This window comes from Sarcophilus harrisii, chromosome 2 (genome assembly GCF_902635505.1).
Source record: "Sarcophilus harrisii chromosome 2, mSarHar1.11, whole genome shotgun sequence".
In the NCBI taxonomy this organism is placed as follows: Eukaryota; Metazoa; Chordata; class Mammalia; order Dasyuromorphia; family Dasyuridae; genus Sarcophilus; species Sarcophilus harrisii.
The window spans coordinates 443,496,364-443,519,938 of record NC_045427.1 but is presented as its reverse complement, the minus strand read 5'-3'; the positions used below and the strand labels follow the sequence as shown (position 1 = coordinate 443,519,938).

The 23,575-nt window shown below is 33.0% G+C and overlaps 1 protein-coding gene across 1 annotated transcript in view; it reads left to right on the top strand.

Annotated features, from left to right (window-relative positions):
- Positions 1–23,575, top strand: part of MEGF9 (multiple EGF like domains 9) — a 110,056-nt gene that overhangs the window by 73,281 nt on the left and 13,200 nt on the right. The window contains exon 3 of the mRNA XM_023507383.2: positions 13,411–13,550. Coding sequence (XP_023363151.1) covers positions 13,411–13,550 — 140 coding nt within the window. The remainder of the gene's footprint in view (positions 1–13,410; positions 13,551–23,575) is intronic.

Genomic DNA, 23,575 nt, shown 5'->3' with positions numbered 1-23,575 from the left:
TAAGGGTTTCTCTGAAGAACAAGGGTCCTTCTGTTTCTAGCCTGAGCCTACCAATATCAGTTTTAGAGGTTCCCTTCAAAACTGCAAATAAAAACAATACCAGAAATAGGAGTTTGCAGTTCTATATTCTTAGCGTCAAGAACTTCATAATGATTAGAACTGTCCCAAAGTGGAATGAATTGCTTCATTAAGCCGAGAGTTTACTGTCATTAGAAGACTTCATGAAGATATTAAATGAAAATTTGTCAATAATATCTTAGAAGAGATTCACATGTCAAGTAGAAGTTTAAAATAAAATGAAATATAAAATCCTCTGACTTTTATCAATCATTAAGCACTTATTAAGCTTCCTATATGTTAGGCTCATCTTCTAATGGGGGAGAAAGCATTTAAACAACTTTAGAAAAGAAATACAATATAAACAGGAGGGCATGGCAAAGAGAAGAAACAGGCAGTGATGAAAAGGGAAAGGCCTCTAACAAGAATTTGAATTTAAGCTAAGACTTGAAGAAAGCCTGGTGATAAAGTTGAAAAGGGAGCATATACTAAATGGCAAGAGAGACATCAAGTGACAAAACAGAGTAAGAAAATGGAATTTTGTGTCAAAGGAGCAGCAAAACTAGTGTCACTGTCTCATTGAGTCAGTGGAGGGGAAATATAAAAAGACTGGAAAGGTTGCAAGGGCTTTAAAGGTTATAAAGGGCTTTTAGAAGACAAACTGATGATGGTGGAGGTAATAGGGAGCCACCAGAACTTTTGAGTGTGTGTATGGGATGTGGTGAGGGGAGGGAGATATTACATGGTCAAACCTATACTTCAAGAAAGTAATTTTGCTAGATGAGTGAAAGATGAATTGCAGTGCAGGAGAGCAATCATGACTAATGCAGTTGTGCAGGCATGAGAGGATGAAAGTCTGCATCAGCTTGGTAACTATGTGAATAGAGAAAACAAGGCATTCCCATTATGTGTGTGTGTGTGTGTGTGTGTGTGTGTGTGTATGCATGTGTGTGTTTGCCCATCTGTCTTCTCTATAACTTATCTTCAGTCCAGCTGCTCAAGTCTCTCCAGTCTCCCCAATTCATCCTATATTCAGCTGCCAGAATGATTTTTACTAAAGTGCAAGACTGACCATGTCATTATTCTACTCAATAAATTTTAGTAGCTTCCTATTATCTCTAGGATCAAATATGAAATCTTCTTTTTGATGCTTCTTCATAAATTGACCCTACCCCACCCTAATCTTTTCTGTTTCCTTATCCTTTATTCCCTGCCACATACACTTCAATCCAGTGGCACTGGTCTCCTTGTTGCATTCCATCTCTTGGCCTTGGCCATTTTCTCAGGCTGTTCCCCTTCTCTGGAACGTTCCTCATGTCTGCCTCCTAACTTCCCTGGCTTCCTTCAAGTCCCAAATAAAACTACCTTCTATAGGAATTCTTCTCTTAATTATTTTCTATTTATCCTGCATGTAGCTTATTTCTTTGCTTGCTTTCTTCATTAGTTTGCAAGTTCCTTAAGGGCAGGGACTGTCTTTTGCCTCTTTGTATATCCTCAGCACTTAGCACAATGCCTGGCACATAGTAGGAACTTTTTAAGTGTTTATTTAATGACTGAGAAATGTTATAAAGGAGGTAGAACTAGTAGGGCTCAGTAACATTGGATTTATGGAGTGAGTGCAGTAGAGGAGCCCAGGATGACCAAGGTTAGGAGCTTCAGTAATTGAAAGAGTGCTAGTGCCCTAGATACTAATAAGGAAATTAAGAAGGAAAGACAGTGAGTTGTTTTGAGACATCTTAAGTTGGAGATGTCTAAGAGGTTGTTGGTAATATGTGTGGAACAATGTCCTTTAAAATATGACCCCTTCCTACCTTTTTGATCTTTATCCATTTTATTCTCTCTTCCACACACTACCTCCCTGTAATCTAATTACAGCAGACTTTGTGCTCTTCTTCACACATAAGGATACATCTCTCAACTCGGTGCTTTTGCACTGGCTATTGTTTCCTGTGCTTGGGAGTTCTCTCCTCACTAATGCTTCCTGGTAGAGACATTTCCAGGTATTTGTTTTCCTTACACTCTAGCCTCATTTCTTTAAGATAGTTTTTTGGTTATGTTGCATAATATCACTTTTATGCATAACATAATGTATTATATAATGTGTATGTATATATGTACTCACATACATATACTATATGCATATGTATAATATGTACATATATGTGTATATAGTAATTTATATCTTGTCTCCTTTACAATGTAGGGATCATTGAAAGTAGGGATTATGTTTCTTGCTTTTCTCTGTAGCCCCGGATTTTAACATAGTGCCTAAGATATAGTAAGTGCTTAATTAATGCCTGATGAATGTTAAATAAAGTAATAAATGAAGTCATTTCATAAATATTTACTATAGTTCAGGCAATTTACTGAGCTCTAAATATTAAAAAATATACAAAAAATTAAAATAGATTATCTACCCATAGGGAATTTCTGATCTAATAGGGAGAAGACACCATAGGGAAATGTTTTTCAAGGAAGAGAATCAAAAAGTGCTTTTCTGGGAATTTGAGGGAATCTAGCGCATCAGAGGGATTTTTGGTTATATACGTAGTCCAGTTGGTTAACATATTCTTTCTAGGAGCAATGAAAGTATTGATTTGCTTACTATTCCTAGGCAAGAGATGAAAAGTGACGGTTGGGAAAGGGAAGAGGCTAATGGTGTTAGATAGCTTGGCCTTAGGACAAGAGTTCTAGAGCTGAGTGGATTGATTTTTGCAGGAACTAGTGACATAGATTCTAAAGGTCCAATATAGATGCTAGTCCAGGTAGAGAGAAGTATGACATCAGAGGCAGATTAGATGGCAAGATGATCTTAATAGAGCCATGAGTAATGATCTGTAGCCTCCCTTCCATCTCTGAGATTCTGTGACTCTAAATGAAACACTGCTGAAATAGACTTGTCAAAGTCTATTTAAGACTATCAAAGCAGATTAATAGAGATTAGATGATTTACAGAATTTTGAGCTGGAAGGACCTTAGTTATTATCTAGTCCCTTATTCTAGGGATCAAAAGAAGTAATATGCCCAAGTTGATGTGGTTAAAAAATTAATGACTGTATTTTGAGGATTGGTAACACATTTATAAAATATTATAAATTTCCAAGTATTATACATGCATTATCTCTTGACATTTTTTTTGACAGCTTGTGTCTATCATGAGTTTTTCAAATGTTTTTCCCAACTTTTCTAATACAAAGTGATCTGATGTTTCATATGAACTATATAAAGTTATTTCCCACTTTCTCGCTCTGTGGGGGTGTGTGTATTATATATGCATATATATGTATATATGTGTATATAGATAGATAGATAGATATGCAAAGCATTTGGGGGTTTAAGTGACTTGCCCAGGGTCACGCAGCTAGTAAGTATTAAGTTTCTAAGTCAGATTTGAACTCAGATCCTCCTGAATCCAGGGCTGGTGCCATCTAGCTTCCCTTATTCTTTGTATATGAACTACATAAACTTTTTTCTTACATCTCCCTCTAATCTCTTTCTTCTCTGTCTCTTCCCTATCCTCCTCTTGTGTTTTTTTCTAATATTTTCTGGGGTGTTTACTCCACAGCATATTTTACAAACTATATTTTCAGATACTGGAAGAGGACTTGGTTTTGACATTCTTCTGCCATGTACTGTAAGTGCCCTGAACTTTACATCTAAAATAATAAACTGAAAAAAATCTATATATGTATATAATGAAAACCAGTGCCTGTTTTTATATAACAGTTGAGCAGAACTTGCAGTATTTCATCACAATTGAACTAATGAACTGTCAGCTATATTTCTCTAGGGACAGATTTATTTTTTATGGTCTACTGGTGACAAGCAAACTGTAATCTGTGAGCAACATTTAAAGAATCAAGTGCTGATAAGAGGCATATTGTAATGACGCTTATAAAGTTCACCTGATTTTATTAAATACTTATTAAAATAAATTCACTTTATTTTATTCTGTGACCTGTTAATTTTTAATTGTGTAATAAGCTCCCATCAAAGGTAAGTGTTAAACTTATACACTCATATGCTGAATAATATGAGTAATTCAAGGCTTTGGTTTTTTCTCTAAATTCAATTGCATTGTTAGTTCAATAATAAAATCAAAATAGTGAAATAGAATACTGAACTGGATGTTGAGATTTCCATTCTAGTTTTATCATTAACTCGAGACCGTGAACTAGTTTCTTCCTTTCCTCTGAACTTCACTTTTCTAAATCTATAAGTGTTTTATACCAGAGAAACACCATCATCATCATTACTCATTTAATTAGCTTAAATAAGAAGCATTTCAAGATACTATTAAGTTCAGTATATACCAAAAATTCTATTCCCTATTATCTGATCTCTTCTGGCAAAAGAGAATGAGCAACTAGGTGGTACTGTGGATAGATTTGTAAGTACAGTATTATGTTGGGGAATTTTTAAGTATAATAGAGTACCAGGCCTCAAGTCAGAAATATCTCCAGATACTTATTATTTGATCCTGGGCAAGGCATTTAACCTGATGGCCCAACTTTTCTCAACTATAAAATGAGGATAATAATAAAATCTACTTCCCATAATTCTTATGATAAAATATTTGCAAAGCATTTTAGCACAGTGTCTGGCACATAGAGAGTGTTTAATAAATGCTTGTCTTCCCCACTTCCACCCCCTCTCCCCCTTCTAGATTGTTTATTCAAAGGTCAGTAATTTAGCTTTCAACAATGGTGTAATACCTAAACACCCAGGACAACCATAAGGTTCCTTGCTAAGATATTTCACTTCTTCCCTGACTGAAATTTGGAATTCCTGTCTTTTGGAGAAAGAGCAGCCTGATACAATCCTTTGAAAAGAGTTGAGAAAGATAACTAAAACATTCTCCTGGTATTCAGAGAGTACTTCATTAAAACTGGTTAAAGTTATGTTAAGTATGGATCATTTGAAAATAGCATAACAAAATAGAAACTTACATGATCAAAAATCCACCAGGAAATGCTCCCAGATGTATCAGAGATTTGCTTTAAAACCCATGTAACAAACATATTGTATTGTAATAAGCTTAATTTACTAAATTATTTTAATAAAGATTATAATATGCAGAATATTGTATTTAACTAACTTCAAATTTTAGTTTTGTATAATGGTTGCACAACTGGAAGGAATCATCTATCTCAAGTCCTTGCAAACTAATATTATTATTAAAATTACGAGTGCTTAAAAGGATTACTAGCCTTCTACCATCACAGAATGTTTGGGCTGAAATGAACCTTGGAATAGAGGATGTTATAACTGTAGAAGACCTTAGAGAATATCCAGCAGTTTCCTCATTTTACTGATGAAGAAAGTAGCTCAAAGATTGACCCAGGGTCATACAGGGAATTAGTTACTATACATATTGACTGATTGTCTCATATTCATTCCATCTTCATAAAGCTTCCTTAACACTTCTGATGAAGATTTTAGAAAACCCACTGCCCAAGAGGGTAACCTGAAGCAAGCTCATTTGTATTCATACTGCTTATAAAATACATTAGTAATTACCTACCCTAGTTGACAATCACTTAATCATAACACAGTCAGAGTTCCATTCCCACAGTTGGGTATTCCCTTTGTAATTCTGCCCTAGACACTCAACCGACTGATTCAAGGGGCATCCTTCTACTTTGAGAGCCTGTCCTTTTCAGTAGCTGCCGAGAAAGGGAAAAACACAGACAGAGGCTGATAAACTAGTTGAACAGTCTGGATACCACCCTTTACTTTTTTCCTGGGTAAATTTAAAATAACAGGAAAAGGAATTTTTTTTTAAGGACCCTGGGCAGGAGAGGGGATGGGGGAGGAAATGGAGACTGTTCGTTGTAAAGCTGCACTGGTAGTGCTTTCTCAACATGTTACTCATGGCCCAGGGCCAAGTTCTGCATGTGTAAGAATTAAATCACTCAGCAAATAGAAAGCTTTGCCTGTGGTCACTTCTTTTATGGAATAAAGCCTTTACAACACCCCCTTTCATGCTCTGCCTCTATTAGAGACTGTTGAACACTCCTCGAAGCAAAGGTCAGTGATATAAATGCAATGAAGCCACAAAAAAAGTCCTGTTAACAGACCAATTGTGCTCATAAAAATCCACAAGCTTGAAATAAAAGGCCTACAGTTTCATACTTGCAGAAGGAAGATTAAATTGGATCTTGATGAGGAGGCAGAAATTTTAAAAATGGAGAGTAAGAAACAAAAGATTTGAGATAGAATCTGTTCTTTGGATGTTGATCATTGAAGACTCTGGCCATGACTTGATGACTAGCTTATATGACTTTAGCTGCTTAATATAAGTGTGTATAGATTAAAAAAAAAAAAAAAAAAAAAAACTTTGATCACTGAATCATTGAAAAATATAAAATGCATTCAATTTATGTATTAGCAATTATTTAGGAGCTAATTATTCTATTTTAGTATAATTCAGATCCTTTGTTTGGCCTTCCATAATCATAAGTCATTAATATTGGAAAGAATCTTAGAGATTATCCTGTGGTTTTGATGTCCTGGAAGAATCCTGGTTAGAAAACCCAAATTCAAACCCTGTTTTTGCAACTTATTGGTTGTGTAATCCAAGGCATTTTACCCCTCATTGGGCCTCATTATGAAATAAGGTAAAATGCATTTTGAGGGCCCTTTAAATTTTAACTTTGTTTTCTTTATGATTTCTAAGGCCTTTTTAAACTCTGGAATCTAGAATGCTCTGATTCTAAGTGTTGATTCTCTAAGATGATTTGAAGATCCTGATTAGTATGATCAAGGAAATAGAAAATGTATTTACTAGTATAATTTTTGTGCTTTTATTAGAACAGTCATTTATATGGTTTCCATAAGATAGTTAGATTCATGTTTCTTATTAAAATGATTATCAAAGTTAACTCTAGCCTTATTTTCATCATCTTTAAGTTAGGCATAATATTTGTAATATCAACTTCATAGAGTTATTGTGGAGAAAAATGCATTGTGAATTTTGAAGTGCTTTGTAAAGCTCTGCCACTACCTGACTCTTTTAATGTGGACAAATCATTTTATGAATTATGAAGTGCTCTGTAAAGCTCTGTTGCTACCTAGCTAATGTGGGCAAATAATTTTGTTTCTAGGATTCTTTTTTTCCTTTCTAAAAGTAATGAGTTTAGGGTAGATAGTCTCTGAGCTTCTTAACAGTTTATGTTATAAGATCTCTTCTGATATTCCATAATTTTTGGAACACAAATCCTCTCTACAATCATCCCTTATTTTAACCATAATTAAGATAATATATCTACACATGGCACACAAATTCTAAGCAACTTTAGTATTTAGGAAAGTACACAGAATCAAATATCATTTAGCAGTATTTAATTTTATATTCTTGCTTCTGTGATTTTATTTTTTTCTTTAATTTTAATTTTTTAGAATTTTAAAATTTTAAAGAAAAATATTTTTTCTTTAGAGCCTTGCTCTCCCTAAAAGAGAATTTAATTGCATGAATTGACATTTTGGTGTCAGTTCTTCTTTGAATATTGCCCTCTCCACTAGCACAACACATACTTTAGAAATCATTATGCAATCAGTAAAGCTTCTTTGGTTGAAAAAAAGGGTAGCTTTATCATTGAAAACATTGGGCCTTTGTGCTAAACATTCTTTGCTCTTTTGAGAGTGAGTAGCCTAAAACATATTTAGAGGGAATCCATCTATTGACTGAAATTCTTCATGTTCTTAAAGAACATGCCGTAATATCAAAGATGGTTTTTAATAACTGATCTTGATAGAATGAAATAATTTTTAAAATGTTCACTTGAACATTAAAAGTTAACTTGGATAAAACTTTTGTCATTGTCTCTTGACAGCCATAATATATACATCAAAGCTATACATGCACTATCCTTTGATTGAATGTACTACATTATATCCAAAGCTATTTTGAGAGAATAGATATGAAGAGATAAAAAGACAAATCCTAAACACTGATCTCTTGAATAGATCTTACTCTGTCACATTTTTCTACTGAAGTTCATCAATAACAAGATGTAAAAGATTTCCTTAGTGAAAGACTAAGTTTCTTTTTTTTATTTTTATTTTTATTTTTTTATTTAATAGCCTTTTATTTACAGATTATATGTATGGGTAACTTTACAGCATTGACAATTGCCAAACCTCTTGTTCCAATTTTTCCCCTCCTTCCCCCCACTCCCTCCCCTAAATGGCAGGATGACCAGTAGATGTTAAATATATTAAAATATAAATTAGATATACAATAAATATACATGACCAAACCGTTATTTTGCTGTACAAAAAGAATCAGACTCTGAAAAATTGTACAATTAGCTTGTGAAGGAAATCAAAAATGCAGGTGGGCATAAATATAGGGATTGGGAATTCAATATAATGGTTTTTAGTCATCTCCCAGAGTTCTTTCTCTGGGCGTAGCTGGTTCAGTTCATTACTGCTCCATTGGAACTGATTTGGTTCATCTCATTGCTGAGGATGGCCAGGTCCATCAGAATTGGTCATCATATAGTATTGTTGCTGATGTATATAATGATCTCCTGGTCCTGCTTATTTCACTCAGCATCAGTTCGTGTATGTCCCTCCAGGCGAAAGACTAAGTTTACTTCCAATTTCTGAAAGTTTGTTCTAATACATTGATTTTAAGTTGGTTGCTGCATAACTACTCAGGCCAGTCCACAAAGGACCATTTAGTCCATCTTATAACTAAAAGAATTCATACACTATGTAAAGTTCTTTGCAAACTTCAAAATACTCAACAAATACAGATATGGAATGAATTTGTGATTTCATCACTGTATGGAGCTTCTGGTGAGAGAATTTCCCTCCCAATTCATGTCAGCATCTTCTCTGGAACTTAGAATCTTAGAGAGTTATCTACAACATGAAAAGGTTATATAATTTGCCCAAGTCCATATAACTATACAGTCAGAAATAAAAATTGAAACCAAAAGATCTGAATCTCATAGCCATATCTTATGTGATTCTGATCCACTATGTGAGCATGCTGTCTCACTTTGATAGGTAATTCTCAGTTATTGTTTTTGTTGTTTTCATTATTTTTCTAAGTAAAAATTTCACATCTCTTTGAAGTGTGATCTTGAACTTATGATAAGCCAGAATCCTATTAAAGCTCTTACAAGTCCTGAATCCTTTGAGCCCAAATCCCCAAAATTTAACTTCTCTGTATCCTAAGGAAGAGAAAAATATTAACGATTGAGAACTAAGCAAATTTCATGACAGCATAATGGATTAATATTTTCATTTCATATGCTAAATAGTTAGTAGTCTTATAAATTTGAGTCAGTTCTCTATTTTAGAAATGAGACCTTTATCAGAACCCTTGGATGTAAAGATTTTCCCCCAGTTTTGTGTTTCCCTTCTAATCTTGTCTTCACTTGTTTTGATTTAATAAAACTTTTTAATTTAATATAATCAAAAATATCTCTTTTTGCATTTTATAATGCATTCTAGTTTTTCTTTGGTCATAAATTCCTTCCTTGTCCACAGATCTGAGAGGTTCTTTGTTCTTTGTTCTTCTAATTTACATATAATGTTATTCTTTATGTCTTAAATCATAAACTCATTTCAACTTTATCTTGGTATAGGATTTTAGGTGTTGTTCAATGCCTAGTTTCTGCCATACAATTTTCCCAGGAATTTTTATTAAGTAGTGAGTGCTTATCTCATAAGCTGGGGTCTTTGGGTTTATCAAATACTAGGTTACTATAGATATTGATTATTGTATCTTGTGAACCTAACCTATTTCAGTAATCATTCTATTTCTTAACCAGTACCAAAGGATATGAACCGACAATTAAGAAGATGATGATGTTAAAAGAAGATGAAAAAGAAATTAAAATCATTTCTAGTCATATGAAAAAATACTCTAAAACATTATTGATTTAGAAATGCAATTTAAGAAATGCAAATTAAGACAATTCTGAGGTATTACTATATACTTCTCAGATTGGTTAAGATGACAGAAAAGATGACAGGCTGATATAATAAATGTTGGAAGGAATGTGGGAAAACTGGGACACAATTACATTTTTGGTGGAGTTGTGAACTGATCCAACCATTCTGGAGAATAATTTGGAACTATGCCCAAAGGGCAATCAAACTATGCATACCTTTTGATTCAGCAGTGTCTCTACTGGGCCTGTATCCCAAAAAGATCATAAAAAAGGGAAAAGGACCCATATATGTTTGTATGCAAAAATGTTTGTAGCAGCTCTTTTTATAGTGACAAGGAATTGTAAACTGAGTGGATACCCATCAATTGGGGACTGGCTGAATAAATTATGGTATATGAATGTTATGGAATATTATTGTTCTATAAGAAACGACCAACAGGAAGATTTCTGAGAGGCCTGGAATGACTTACATGAACTGATGCTGAGTGAAATGAGCAGAACCAGGAGAACATTGTACATGGCAACAACAAGATTATGTGATAATCAAGTGTGATAGACTTGGCTCTTGTCAACAGTGAGTTGATTTTGGCCAATTCCAATATACAATAGACTTGTGATGGAGAGAGCCATCTGCACTAAGAGAGGACTGTGGGGATTGAGTAGATCACAACATAGTTTTTTTCATCTTTTTTAATTATTTCCTAGCTTTTTGTTTGCTTTTTCATTTTTTCCCCGATTTCTCTTGTCCAGCATGATAAATGTAGAAATGTGTATAGAAAGATTGTACGTGTTTAACATATTGGATTGCCTGATGTCTAGGCAAAAGGGTAAAAGAAGAGGAGAAAAATATGAAATATAAGGTTTTACAAAGGTGAATGTTGAAAACTATCTTTGTATATATTTTGAAAATAAAAAGCTATTAAAAAACTGTTAGCATTTGTTGTTGAGTTGTGGAAGCTGGGATATCTGAAATTCTGGAGATGAGAACAGAGACAGGCAGTGGGGCAAGGCCATTTTCAATAGTAGTTGAGGAGTATTAGGTGTAGAGGTAGGACAGCAATGACCATTTATACATATGGAGCATTGGTCCGGGAGGATCTATACACGTTGGTAGAAAGCCAGAATGAACAGTTTCAACCCACTCAAAGAACTATAGACATGACAGCCAGTTTACTTCTTTTTAAATAGATATGACACAATTCCAGAAAATAATTTTTTTGTATTTATATCTTCGGTCAGATTTTTGTCAGTCAAAAGCGTTTCTCCAGCAATTTTTAATCATCCTGAAGGCTTGTATGATAAAATGTTATTTGATGTTTGTAACAAATGAGATGTGCCTTTAGCATTTTTTCTGATCTATATGAAGAGATGATTTTCTCCCCTGATATTGGAGAGCCAAAGTTTGCTAGTTGTTTTTGACTCTAATTTCATATTTTCCTATTCCAAAAGGCACCCTAAAAGGGTCTTAATATCCACTCCACAAAGTAGACTGCTATGCATATATAATTATTGTGTTGGTAGTTTTGCAGAATTCTAGTTTGCTAAAGCTGTCAGAGATTGTTGAATCAGTAAAGTTGGATTACTCTATATTCTAATTTCAAATCCTCCCTTTAGAAAGCTGCCTCTAATCATCCCCTTTCCCTTTCTCTCTTACTGTCTCTCTCTCCTTTCTTCTTCCCTCTCTCTCTGTCCTCCATCCTATATGATATAATTCCATGAGGGAAGGACTTATGTTTTATACAACTTTTCTATCTCTCTCAAAGTCTTAACATAGAACTCTGTACACAGTAGGCTCTTAATATTTATTGAATAAATGAATATATGAAGACAATATGGATACTCTTTACATCTCATTGTACCACTGCAAGGAGTGAACGAATGTTTTATGACATATAGCCCTCTTCTCCCTTTGTAATAATGATAACCTATGTGTCTTAAGAAAAACATCTTGTGGACATGGCTCTCTTCAACAATGAGAGGATCCAAATCAGTTCCAATTGATCTGTAATGAACAGAACAGCTACACCCAGAGAAAGAACACTAGGAAATGAGTACGGACTACAACATAGCATTTCCACTCTTTCTGTTATTGTTTCTTTGCATTTTTTTTCTTCTCAGGTTATTTTTACCTTCTTTTTAAATCTGATCTTCCTTGTGCAACTAGATAACTATATAAATATGTATACATATATTGTATTTAACATATACTTTAACTTATTTAACAAGTATGGTACTACCTGTCATCTAGGGGAGGGTGGGGTGGAAGGAAGGAGGGGAAAAGTTGGAACAGAAGTTTTTGCAAGGATCAATATTGAAAAATTACCCATGCATATGTTTTGTATATAAAAAGCTATAATAAATTAAAAAAAGAAAAACATCTTGTAATCTATTAAACCATCTATAGATCTCAGCAATTATTGTCATATATAATGATAATAATATTTATATTGTCTTTTTCTCTTATAAAGTCATACTTACTTATGATGTCATTTAGCCCTTATTATAGCCCTCTAACATAGGCAAGATAGTAATTTATATCTGAGGGGTAATTCTTCAGTGTCCTACAATATGTGACTACAATGTGAATTGGGCCTTCAATCTAATCCTTCTACCTTTAAGTCCTATGTTGTTTTCACTTTATCATATTATGATTTTATATTATTTCACATTGTATTTATATGACATATCTAATTCCTTTTGCCCATGCACCTCCAATTTTTGAAGTATGTAAGTTTTATTTTGAAATTTAGAATTTGTTAGCTGCTAGAAAAAGTGACTGATTCAATTACATTCAACCCAGATCCCAAAATTCTTTTTTAGCTTTAGCATTAGATGTTCTATTATGTTGCTCCAGATCATTTTATAACTCTTAACATGCTATGGTTATAATAGTCTATAACAGTCTTTTTCTATGGACTCCAAGGAGAGTGTTTTTTTTTTTTTTTTTGTGTGTGTGTGTGTGTGTGTGTGATTTTTGTGATTTTTTTTTATTTGATTTGTGTGTGGACAGATGTTAATTATCATGATATCTTTGTCTTCATTCTTGTCAAATGTGAAATAGAATATATAATAAGTGATATTTCTTTACTTTCTCCATGTTCTGAGAGTGAATTCTAATGGAATATAAGATGATTCATGAAGTAGATGGCTACATCTTAATAGCCATCTTGTTTCTGGAAAGTTGAGATCTTGTGTTCCATGAACATTCATGTTAAGCTACCCCAGAATGCAGAGGATGAAGGTGTCAGAAATGATGGGATCAGCACCATAGTAACAGTAGTTTAGTTACAGGACTTCTACTCTTTCAGTTCATGAAAATCATTCCTAATGCTCGTAGTTAAATTTGTTTCCAGGAGTAAGGTTTCCTGGTATGGGTTGTTTGACAATAAAAAATATTTGAGATTATTTAGTTTTTGTTCAATTTCCCTGTTTTTCTTTGCAGCTCTGGGAAATGCCAGTGTAAAATAGGTGTTGGAGGTTCTAAATGTGACCGCTGCCAAGATGGGTATTATGGCTTCAGTGAGAATGGCTGTCTGCCCTGCCAATGCAATAATCAGTCTGTCACTTGTGATGCCTTCTCAGGTAAAGAATATCTTCATTTCAAGGTGTTGTTTTAGTACTTAATTTGTTCTTAGCTTTCCGTACAACTGGATTATAAGTTCTTGAGGGCACCACAACTGTGTCTTATATATTCTAAAAGTGCTTAATAAAAATTTGTCTGTGAATATGTTAATAAGTCCTAGGAGTTAGATACTGTTCTCTTTGTTGACTTTTTTTGATAGTCCTTTCACATCTAATATCTATAAATATTATTTTAAATTACTTATAATAATACATGTAACTACCACAGGAATATTGTGAAGATTAATAATAATGTTTCTAAAATAATCAAATATTCTTTCATTGAAAAGACCTGTCAAAAATAAATAAAAATAAGTATCACCAACTACATGATTAAAGCCATGTTCTTCCATAGTGCTTTCTGTGTAGTTAACACAAGTTATATTTACTTTGTTGCAGGACTGTGTCTGGGTTTTTTTAAGTTAAAACCTTATCTCTAAAGAACTCTATACTTTGACTAAATCCCCCTACCTATTTCTCTGTATCCTATTACTAAAAATCAATTTGGGGAACAGGTTAGTGAATATACATAAAATTATTGTAGAGGAAAATATGGCTTTTGTTTTAGAAACAATTCACAAATATAAGTACATATATGTGATCCTTTTCTTTTTTTCCTCAGCCTGATGATGATTTTATGTAGATTGATTAAAACAAGGCATGGTTCTTAAGGCACCTGAAAATGCACTTATCATTTATTTCTTGTTCTAAGGATATGGTTTATTAAAGAGTATCTTTTTAAAAAAGCAACCATCTGAATCAATGAATTAATTCATAATATTTCTCATTACCTAAATTATAGTTTGTTATATATGAGAATATTATCTATGTATAATGTGCATATTATGTGTATATATTGTAAGCTAATCCTAATATTCCCTACTTCAAAGTTTATTCTAACTCTGTGTTCTATATCTCTTGTGGCTTTAACATTCTATGGTTTTGTAACTGGGAGTAAGGCAAGGAATAGATGCATGTCTGAATTAATTTAATTTGGGGAAACTTCTAGGGATTATATTATAGGTTAAAGTTTTTTTCCCCTTTTAATAGTCTTTACAGTTTATTAATGGCTATATACTGACTTAATATTATAGAGATCATGAACAAAATGGTAAGTTCCCTCAATGTGAAATTATTTGCAAAATTCCCTTTGTGCTATTAGATAGATAACAACATATCTATAGAAATAAGAATTTGTTTTTCTTACAAATATCAGATGAAGATGACATTTTAGGTCATGTTAGAAAATTTTTGAGAAGTAGAGAGTACAAGGAACACCTGTACTTTTCCCAATCCTGCTAGCTTTACCTAAAATTCATTATTTTTGTCATCACTTTCAGCATAGTTTTCCCATTACTGATATGCTATGACTGCCCCCTGGTGTCCAAACATTGTTTATTTCAGGATTTGCCTATACTTAAGGAACAGAAGTGAAAAAATTTTTCAACTTTCGGCTTACCAAGAACTTCCCCCAAGAACTTAAATTTTCATATATCTTATTTTATCTTACCTATCTTAACAATATTTGCTTGAGTTGGAGGCATGATTATAGACTATAGTACTATCCCATTTTTTTTTTTTTAAAGGGAGGAAAATGGAGTCTAGAACTAGAGGCCAATTTGACTTTTATTCCTGGCAAAAGTTGTAGGAAATATTATTTAAGCAATGGTTAGTGAACTTCTAGAAAAAAAAAGTTTTATTAGTAACTGGAGTACGTGCATAGTTATCTGATTTGCATATGACACAAAGGAAGGAGAGACAGCACCTCAAATAACACTTTAAATAGATCTTGGTAGGCTAGAATGTTGGGCCAAATCCCATAAAGAATAAGTTTTTTAAATTATACTTTGAAAAAACTGGTTTCACAAGTTGAGATGGGAAATTAGGGTTAAAGAAATCTGAGATACTGTAATTTTATGAAGCACTATAAATTATTTTATGAACTGCCAGAATCACAATTCCCATTTTATCTTTATCCATAACCACATGAAATAGCCCCATCATCTTGAACATTGGTACTCAGAATTCTAATATTCAGTATATTTAATGATGATGATGATGATGATGATAAAATGATGTTGATCTTAATAGGGGATACATCGTTAATAAAGAAGGGTATGAAGTGGACAAAGACTATTGCTTTTTGTTCAGAACTATTGTTATTGTTCAGAGTAATAACAATTACTTCTGTTTATAGAATTATTTAAATTTGTCCTTAATTTGGTATCCTCTGAAGGAATGAAAAGTAATTATTTACATTTTATAGATAAGAAATCTGTAAATCATAGGCTCTTAGGTCTCTTTTAGTCCCAGATCTACTATTTTAAACTTGAAACATCATACTTTTTATAACAATCAATTTGTACTCTCTAAATTTGTTCTCCAGACCAAATATTTCTGATTTCTTCACCTGCATGCATGGTATGCCCTCTCTAGTCTTGTTCCATCTTTGTTGCCTTCCTCTGAACCCACTCCATTTTGTCATAGTCCTTTATAAAATGTAGTGCCCAAGGTCAACTAAATCTAATTTCTAGCAACTAAAATCCCCCAAGATCTTTTTCAAAATCTTGTCTAGTTATACATTTCTTATCTTGAAATTGTATACTTGCTTCAAACTCAAATGCAGGATTTTAATGTTTAACTTCTCTCCCACCAAGAGATTATAGGAGAACAGCTTTCTTTCACTACTAATTATTTAATCACTTCTAAATCTTTTGAATAAAATAATTATCAACCCCATATCTCTTCATCTTTACTTTAAAAATAATATGGGATTTTCTTATCTTTTTTTAGGTGGTGGTGAGAGAGATTTTTTTCCTTATTTAATTATTCTACTAATACTGTCAAATAAGGGAATGAGATTATTATTTATTACATTCTATCAAGATTGTCCTTGAACCAATATAGGCTCTTAATGATCACAGTTTTCCTGTCTAAATGCTTATAAATCCCATTAATAATTCATTTTAGACCAGAAGAAATGAGAAGGCATTTCCCTCTTTTTTTTGCAAAGTTGGGGATAGGAATTATTTGTCCAACTGCATATAGTTGGACTGGGTTAATATGCCAGTTATTGTTGCTGAACTCCTTTTTTTCCCCCTTTCTTTTTTATTTTTTTTGTATATAAAGTATAACTGTCTGAGTGGAGAAGAGGGAAGGATGGATTGGGAAATGAAGATGATGTAAAAATTAAAATATCAAGTAAATCTTTTTTTAATTGGACATTATAGGATTTTGAAAGGACTTGAATTTAAGGTCATTGGTTTATGTTATGGTATTCAGTTTTTATATATGTGTACATATTTAAATAATTATAATATATACATATATACATATAGTAATTATACTAATGTAAATAAAGACATCAAAAACTCAAACTTGAAAAAAAAAGTACAATGGGCAACATTGGCACCAAATTTTTTAAGTTTAGGCATACAAGTTTCCCTTTTATTAGCAAATGATAAAGTATAAAAGTGAAAAATTAGGAATTTATATAGAATATTATTGTTCGGTAAGAAACGACTATCAGGATGATTGCAGAGAGGCCTGGAGAGACCTACATGAATTGATGCTAACTAAAATGAGCAGAACTAGGAGATCATTGTACACGGCAACAAGAAGACTATATGATGGTCAGTTCTGATGGATGTGGCTCTTTTCAACAAGGAGATGATTCAGGCCAGTTCCAATGATCTTGTGATGGAGAGAGCCATCTATACCCAGAGAGATAACTGTGGGAAATGAGTATGGACCACAACATAGCATTTCCATTCTTTCTGTTACTGTTTGCTTACATTTTTATTTTCTTTCTCAGGTTTTTTCTTTCTTTCTAGATCCGATTTTTCTTGTGTAGCAAGATAACTGTATAAGTATGTATACATATATTTTAACATATTTAAAGGACTACCTGCCATCTAGGGGAGGGGGGGGGGGGAAGAAAGGAAAAAGTTGGAAGAGAAGATTTTGCAAGGGTCAGTGTTAAAAAATTACCCATGCATATGTTTTGTAAATAAAAAGCTATAATAATAATAAATAAATTACTGGGGGAAAAGAGAAAAGAAAAATGAGGAGTTTAAACTTCATATGAGTGAAGAAGGAACTGTTAGAGCATCTAGAGGCCTCAATGAATTCAGATCTCTAGAGCCAGACAAATTAATTCAGGGGTGGAGAAACAATAGGTAGATATGTCATGAAATCCATTTTAATTCAGATGTTTTTGCCTATTTGCTCATATTTGGGAACATTTGTATAATGTATATTTGTTGAGTTACATCTGCTGCATCAAAATGTATCCAAAAATTTTTTTAATTAAGAAAAAGTCACTCTTTTCCATTTTGATCATTAAGATACTTGTCTATTTCCTAATCTTGTCATTCCACATAATTCTTTAGAGAAAATTGATTCTAGCTTAGAAGTAATTTCTGTCAATTGTTTCATAACCCAGTATCTAATTTATCTGGGCCTGGTGACTTAAACTCATTGAAATAACTAGGTGTTTTTTTTTTTTTTTTAACCATAATTGTCTGCCCCCACTTCCTTGTTTTAACTCTTTACTAATCACTTTTGTTCTAATGCCTGTCTGAAAATGATTCTTATTGGTTAAAAAAAAAAAAAAGTAAACTAAGAGTTAAATAGTTCTGTCTTCAGCTTTAATTATCATTATCCTTTCTTCTCAGAGGAGCCAACAGCCTTTTTTGGGGTGAATTCAGGGGATTTGAAACTGACTCATCTTGACTTAATTGTTTTTTCTTTGTTGTAAGTTGTGTTTAATCTAGAGGAGGGAAGAAGAGGTATTTTCTGAAACTGAGGGTGTTGTAAAAAATAAAGAATTTCAAAAAAATATTTTTAAAATCCACCTGCTGACTTTGCTATAGTTTTAAAAGTCTTTTTGGTGTTCAACAATTTGCCAACAACTTCAGCTCATTCTGAGCCATAGTGCTTTTGCACTAAAACACTTAGAAAGCTTCTTAGAAGAACAGGTCATACTTTTGTTTTAAATTTACCTTGCTTCCATCTTTATTCGTGTCTTTAATATCTAAGTTGATTTATTAGTGCCCTGACTAAAGAACCAAGACTAGAGTCTTTTTAGACAGCTCCTCCTTTAATCCTCATCAAATTCATCTATATTTATTTCATAGGAATATTACCATTGAAAACTTCCCACATCTTTTGGATCAATTTCCTTTATCAAATTTTAGGCCCTAGGATGCTGTCACTAAATTTTTTGAAGTAGACTCTCAAAATCTAGGGCAGTTTTCCCTTACTTCTCTATCACATATTCTTGAGTGAACTGGCCTTAATAATTTACTATGAACTGGTTATTTTGAAACTTCTATTTGCTATTTAATTGAAACGTAGCTTACTATTACATTTAGAATTCTAGAGGAATATTCACAAAACTAAGATAAACTCATTAAGCTATATCCATTTCACATAAAGAATTCACTTAGTAACTACTAATTAATAATACATGAATCATATAGAAATATAGAAATGTAGTTGTTTTCCAGGAACTTCTGCTTGGCAAAACTTTTAATAAATTGAGTTACCCCTAATAATTAGAATCACGTATTTGTTTTAAATAGACCTTGGAAATCATCCAATTTATCCCCTTCATATTTCAAAGTAGTAAATTGAGATACAGGGAGTTAAATCTTTAAATCCATTTTACTTTCCACAATCCCATGCTGTTTCTCTCTTGCTTGGATTGTGAATTATAGTATCATGTACAAGTTGTTTTAAATATCTCCAGTAGGAGTAGACTCTTCCAGAACATTTTTCATTTTTGAACATAGGTAACATCTGCCTGCTTGTAGTTCCAGCACGTGTCCTAATTTTACCCTCTTGGTCAAGTAGAACAAGTCATTACTTTCCCTACAATCCTTTTTATATTAAAAAGAAAAAGAAAACATGCCTATCTATCATCTTAATTGATTTTCATTTGTTCTGGTTTTCAGTCCCCTCTCTATTCTGGCCACCATTTTAGGTCATGTGTTCTAGACAATTTGTATGAAGGAAAATTACAAATTCCACTAGATTTTCAACAACGAAGTTGCAAAATTCCTGAATGTCTTTTCTGGAAAATTAGTTTTGATGCAGCCAGAAAAATTTTACTCTTTTAAGTATGGATGAAAAACAATGTTTTAGAGATTCAGAAATCTACTGAAGGAGCAGCCATCAGGAATCGTGTGGTAAAGCATGCTGTGTCATTGGTTGGTCATTGAACAATTTCCAATAATGCCAAAAGATAGGCTAAATGTTCTTTAATGGTTGTCTTATATTATGGACTTCAGTTTTTGACTACAGACTTTAATATCTAAGTTTCTACTCAGTACTGGAGGAACAAGGTCTTGGAAATTGCTTGAATTTGATTGAAGACAAAAGGAAAGAGGGGCCAACAGAGGATGAAATGGATAGATAGTTTCATGAAGACAATGAACATGAACTTAGACTGACTTCAGGAGATAGTGGAGGATAGAATGACCATGGAGTCACAAAGAATCAGAGATTACTGAACAACAATGACAAAAAGGACTTCCCTGAATATACCTTTGTATTGTTCATGAAGATGACTGCTCTTCTGAAGTGAAGGACTTGGGACTTAGCAGCAGTGGTGAAGATATCAATGTCATTATCCTAGATGAGGATATACCATGGAACCAGAGGAATTTGATTCTAATAGAAGGAGACTTTGGGTTGGCATTCAAGAAAGGAAAACTAAAGGCAATCATCAAAACTCTGGCTGTGCCCCAAAACAATAAAGTATAGTTTCTTATCATGAATTGTCTTATTTGTTCATTTTTTTTTCAGATAGAATATGAAATTTATTCATAGAACAAAATTTTTACCATCACTATTTGGCAAAGTAGGTAGAGGTCTTGCCTCTGGTATGTATTAGTTATGTACATACTGTGAGCAAATCACTTAAATTCTCAGTGCTCCTGGCAACTCTGCTACAAAACAGTTACCATTATGCACTAATAGGAGTCCCCCACATCCATGAAATTGCAGGCCTGGACCAAAAAGCAAACAAAAAACACAAACCCACTACAAACTTATACATTCTTTAATAGACATCATTTCCCTGACACTTTGGGTTTTAAAAGCTGGTATTCTCTCTTCTCTTTGTTTCATATGCAAATATCCCACAATAATTTTTATGGAGTACTAATTATAAGGTATTAGGAATAATGCAAACAAACTAACAGTATATTGCTGTTTGTTCTAGAAACTTCTTAACATTTTGAAATAAATGAATTTATTGAATAAAAAACATTGTGATATTTGCAAAGACTAGAGCTCCCATATAAAATTTTAGCAAGTTAGCACATAAAGCAACTTTCATAACTTTAAGCCTGATTGGATTATATATGCTACTCAGGACAAACATTTATTATGGCACATATATAAATATATATTTAATATCAAATATAGCTGTCCTGTCAATTGACTCCTAAAGGACTAAATTATTAATGAACACCTGAGTTGCTTAGATACTTCTTCCCTCCCCTACCAAAGACATTTTATTACCAGCACAAAAAATAGAACTCTGGACTGTGAATCAGGAAGTTCAGATCCAAGCTTTGACATTTCTTAGTAGGGTGACTCAAGAGTCTACATTTTCTTATTTATAAAATAAGGAAAACACATGTACCACTTCTAGGGTTATTGTAAGTATTACAAAAATAGTTTATAAAACTATTAGAGAAATCAGAGAGATTATTTCATTAATGCCTTATTTGCTTGATTGTGAATCCTGACATAGTAGATACTGCTTTTTTTTTTTAATAGCTTTTTATTTACAAGATATATGCATGGGTAATTTTTCAGCATTGACAATTGCAAAATCTTTTGTCCAATTTTTCCCCTCCTTCTTTCCCCTCCTATGTTAAATACAATATATGTATACATGTCCATATAGTTATTTTGCTGTACAAAAAGAATTGGACTTTGAAATAGTGTACAATTAACCTGTGAAGGAAGTCAAAAATTGGGGGGAAAAATAGAGGCATTAGAATTCTTGAAGTGGTTCATAGTCATCTCCCAAGTTCTTTTGCTGGGTGTAGCTGGTTCATTCATTATTGCTCTATTGGAACTGATTTGGTTCATCTCATTGTGGAAGGGCCATGTCCATTAAATTGATCATCATATAGTATTGTTGTTGAAGTATATAATGATCTCCTGGTCCTCTCTTTCCTGTCATTCATTAAGTCTCTTCAGGCCTTTCGAAATCATCCTGTAATATTCTTCTCTAAAATTAATTTCTCTTTTGGGGTTTCCTTGGGGTTCTGGGCAGCCTTAGTTTCAGTTCAGAGAAATCCCCCAAATCCAATATTAAAGTCCAAATCCTTTATTGTCTCCTTAAAGTCTTGTCTCCTTCATTGGGGCTCAATGTTTTCGGAGGCCTTCTTGGTTTCAATGTTCTCCACAGGACAGTCTGCCACCACTTCTCTGTCTTCTTTAGTTCTGCCTGACTGCCTTCTTTGGCTTCTGAATCTCCTGAACTGAATCTTGACTGAGGCTCTGAGAGCTTCTATTGCGTGCTTCTGGCCCTGAGAGCTTCTCCTTATATGCCCCACACTGAGTACAAACCAATCATTATATCACTAGGATACCATTATTTGTTGTAGGATTAAATCATACTAGATTTACTAGTATGCTAGATGCTAAACTAAATGCTAAAAGCATACTAGATGCTAAAGTAGATTTAACCATTGTCTCCTCAATTCCACTTAGTACTTTGTTTCAAGTTCTGACCCATAACAATCCTGCTGGTCATTTCTTACCGAACAATAATATTCCATAATATTCATATACCCAAAATTTTTCAATTCTCAATTGTGGGCATCCCCAGTTTCAGTTTCTATAAAAGACTACAAACATTTTACATACAGGCCTTTAAGATTCTTTGGGATATGCCCATAATAACACTGCTGGATCAAAAGGGTATGCTTTGATAACTTTTGAACATGTTAAATTGCTCTCCAGAATGCGGATATTCCTTCCAAACAATGTTCAGTGTCCCTGTTTTCCCACATCCCTTCCAACATTCCCATTATCTTTCCCTGTCATTCTAGAATCTGACGGGTTGTGTAGGTGTCCCAGAGTTGTTTTAATTTTGCATTTCTCTGATTAATAATGACTTGGAGCATCTTTTTCTATGGCTAGAAAAGTTTAATTTCTTCCTCTGAAATTGTCTTTTTATCCTTTGACCATTTATCAATTGGAGGATGGTTGATTTCTTATAAATTCTCTTATATTTTGGAAATAGGTCTCTATCAAACCTTTGACTGTAAAATGTTTTCCCAATTTATTCTTCCCTTCTAATGTTGTCCATTAGTTTTGGACAAAAATCTTTTCAATTTGATATAATCAAAATTTTCTATTTTGTGATTAATAATGATCTCTAGTTCTTCTTTGGTCATAAATTCCTTCCTCTTCCACACGTCTGAGAGGTAAACTATCCTATGTTTTTCTAATTTATTTATACCATTTGGACCTTACCTTGGTGTACAGTGTCAAGTGTGGGTCAATGCCTAGTTTCTGCCATACTAATTTCCAATTTTCCCAGCAATTTTTGTCAAACAGTAAGTTCTTATCCCAAAAGCTGGGGTCTTTGGGTTTCTCAAATACTAGATTATTAAAGTTATTCACTATTTTGTCCTTTGAATCTAACCTAATCCACTGATCAACTAGTCTGTTTCTTAGTCAATACAAAATGGTTTTGGTAACTGCTACTTTATAATATAATTTTAGATCTGGTACAGCTAGGCCACCTTCATTTGATTTTTTTTTTCATTAGTTCCCTTGAAATTCTTGACCTTTTGTTTTTCTATATGAACTTTGTTGTTATTTTTTCTAGGTCATTAAAATAGTTTTTTGGGAGTCTGATTGGTATAGTGCTAAATAAATAGATTAGGTAGTATGTGTCATCTTTAGTCTATTTGCTCACCCTATCTAAGAGTATTTAATATTTTTCCAATTGA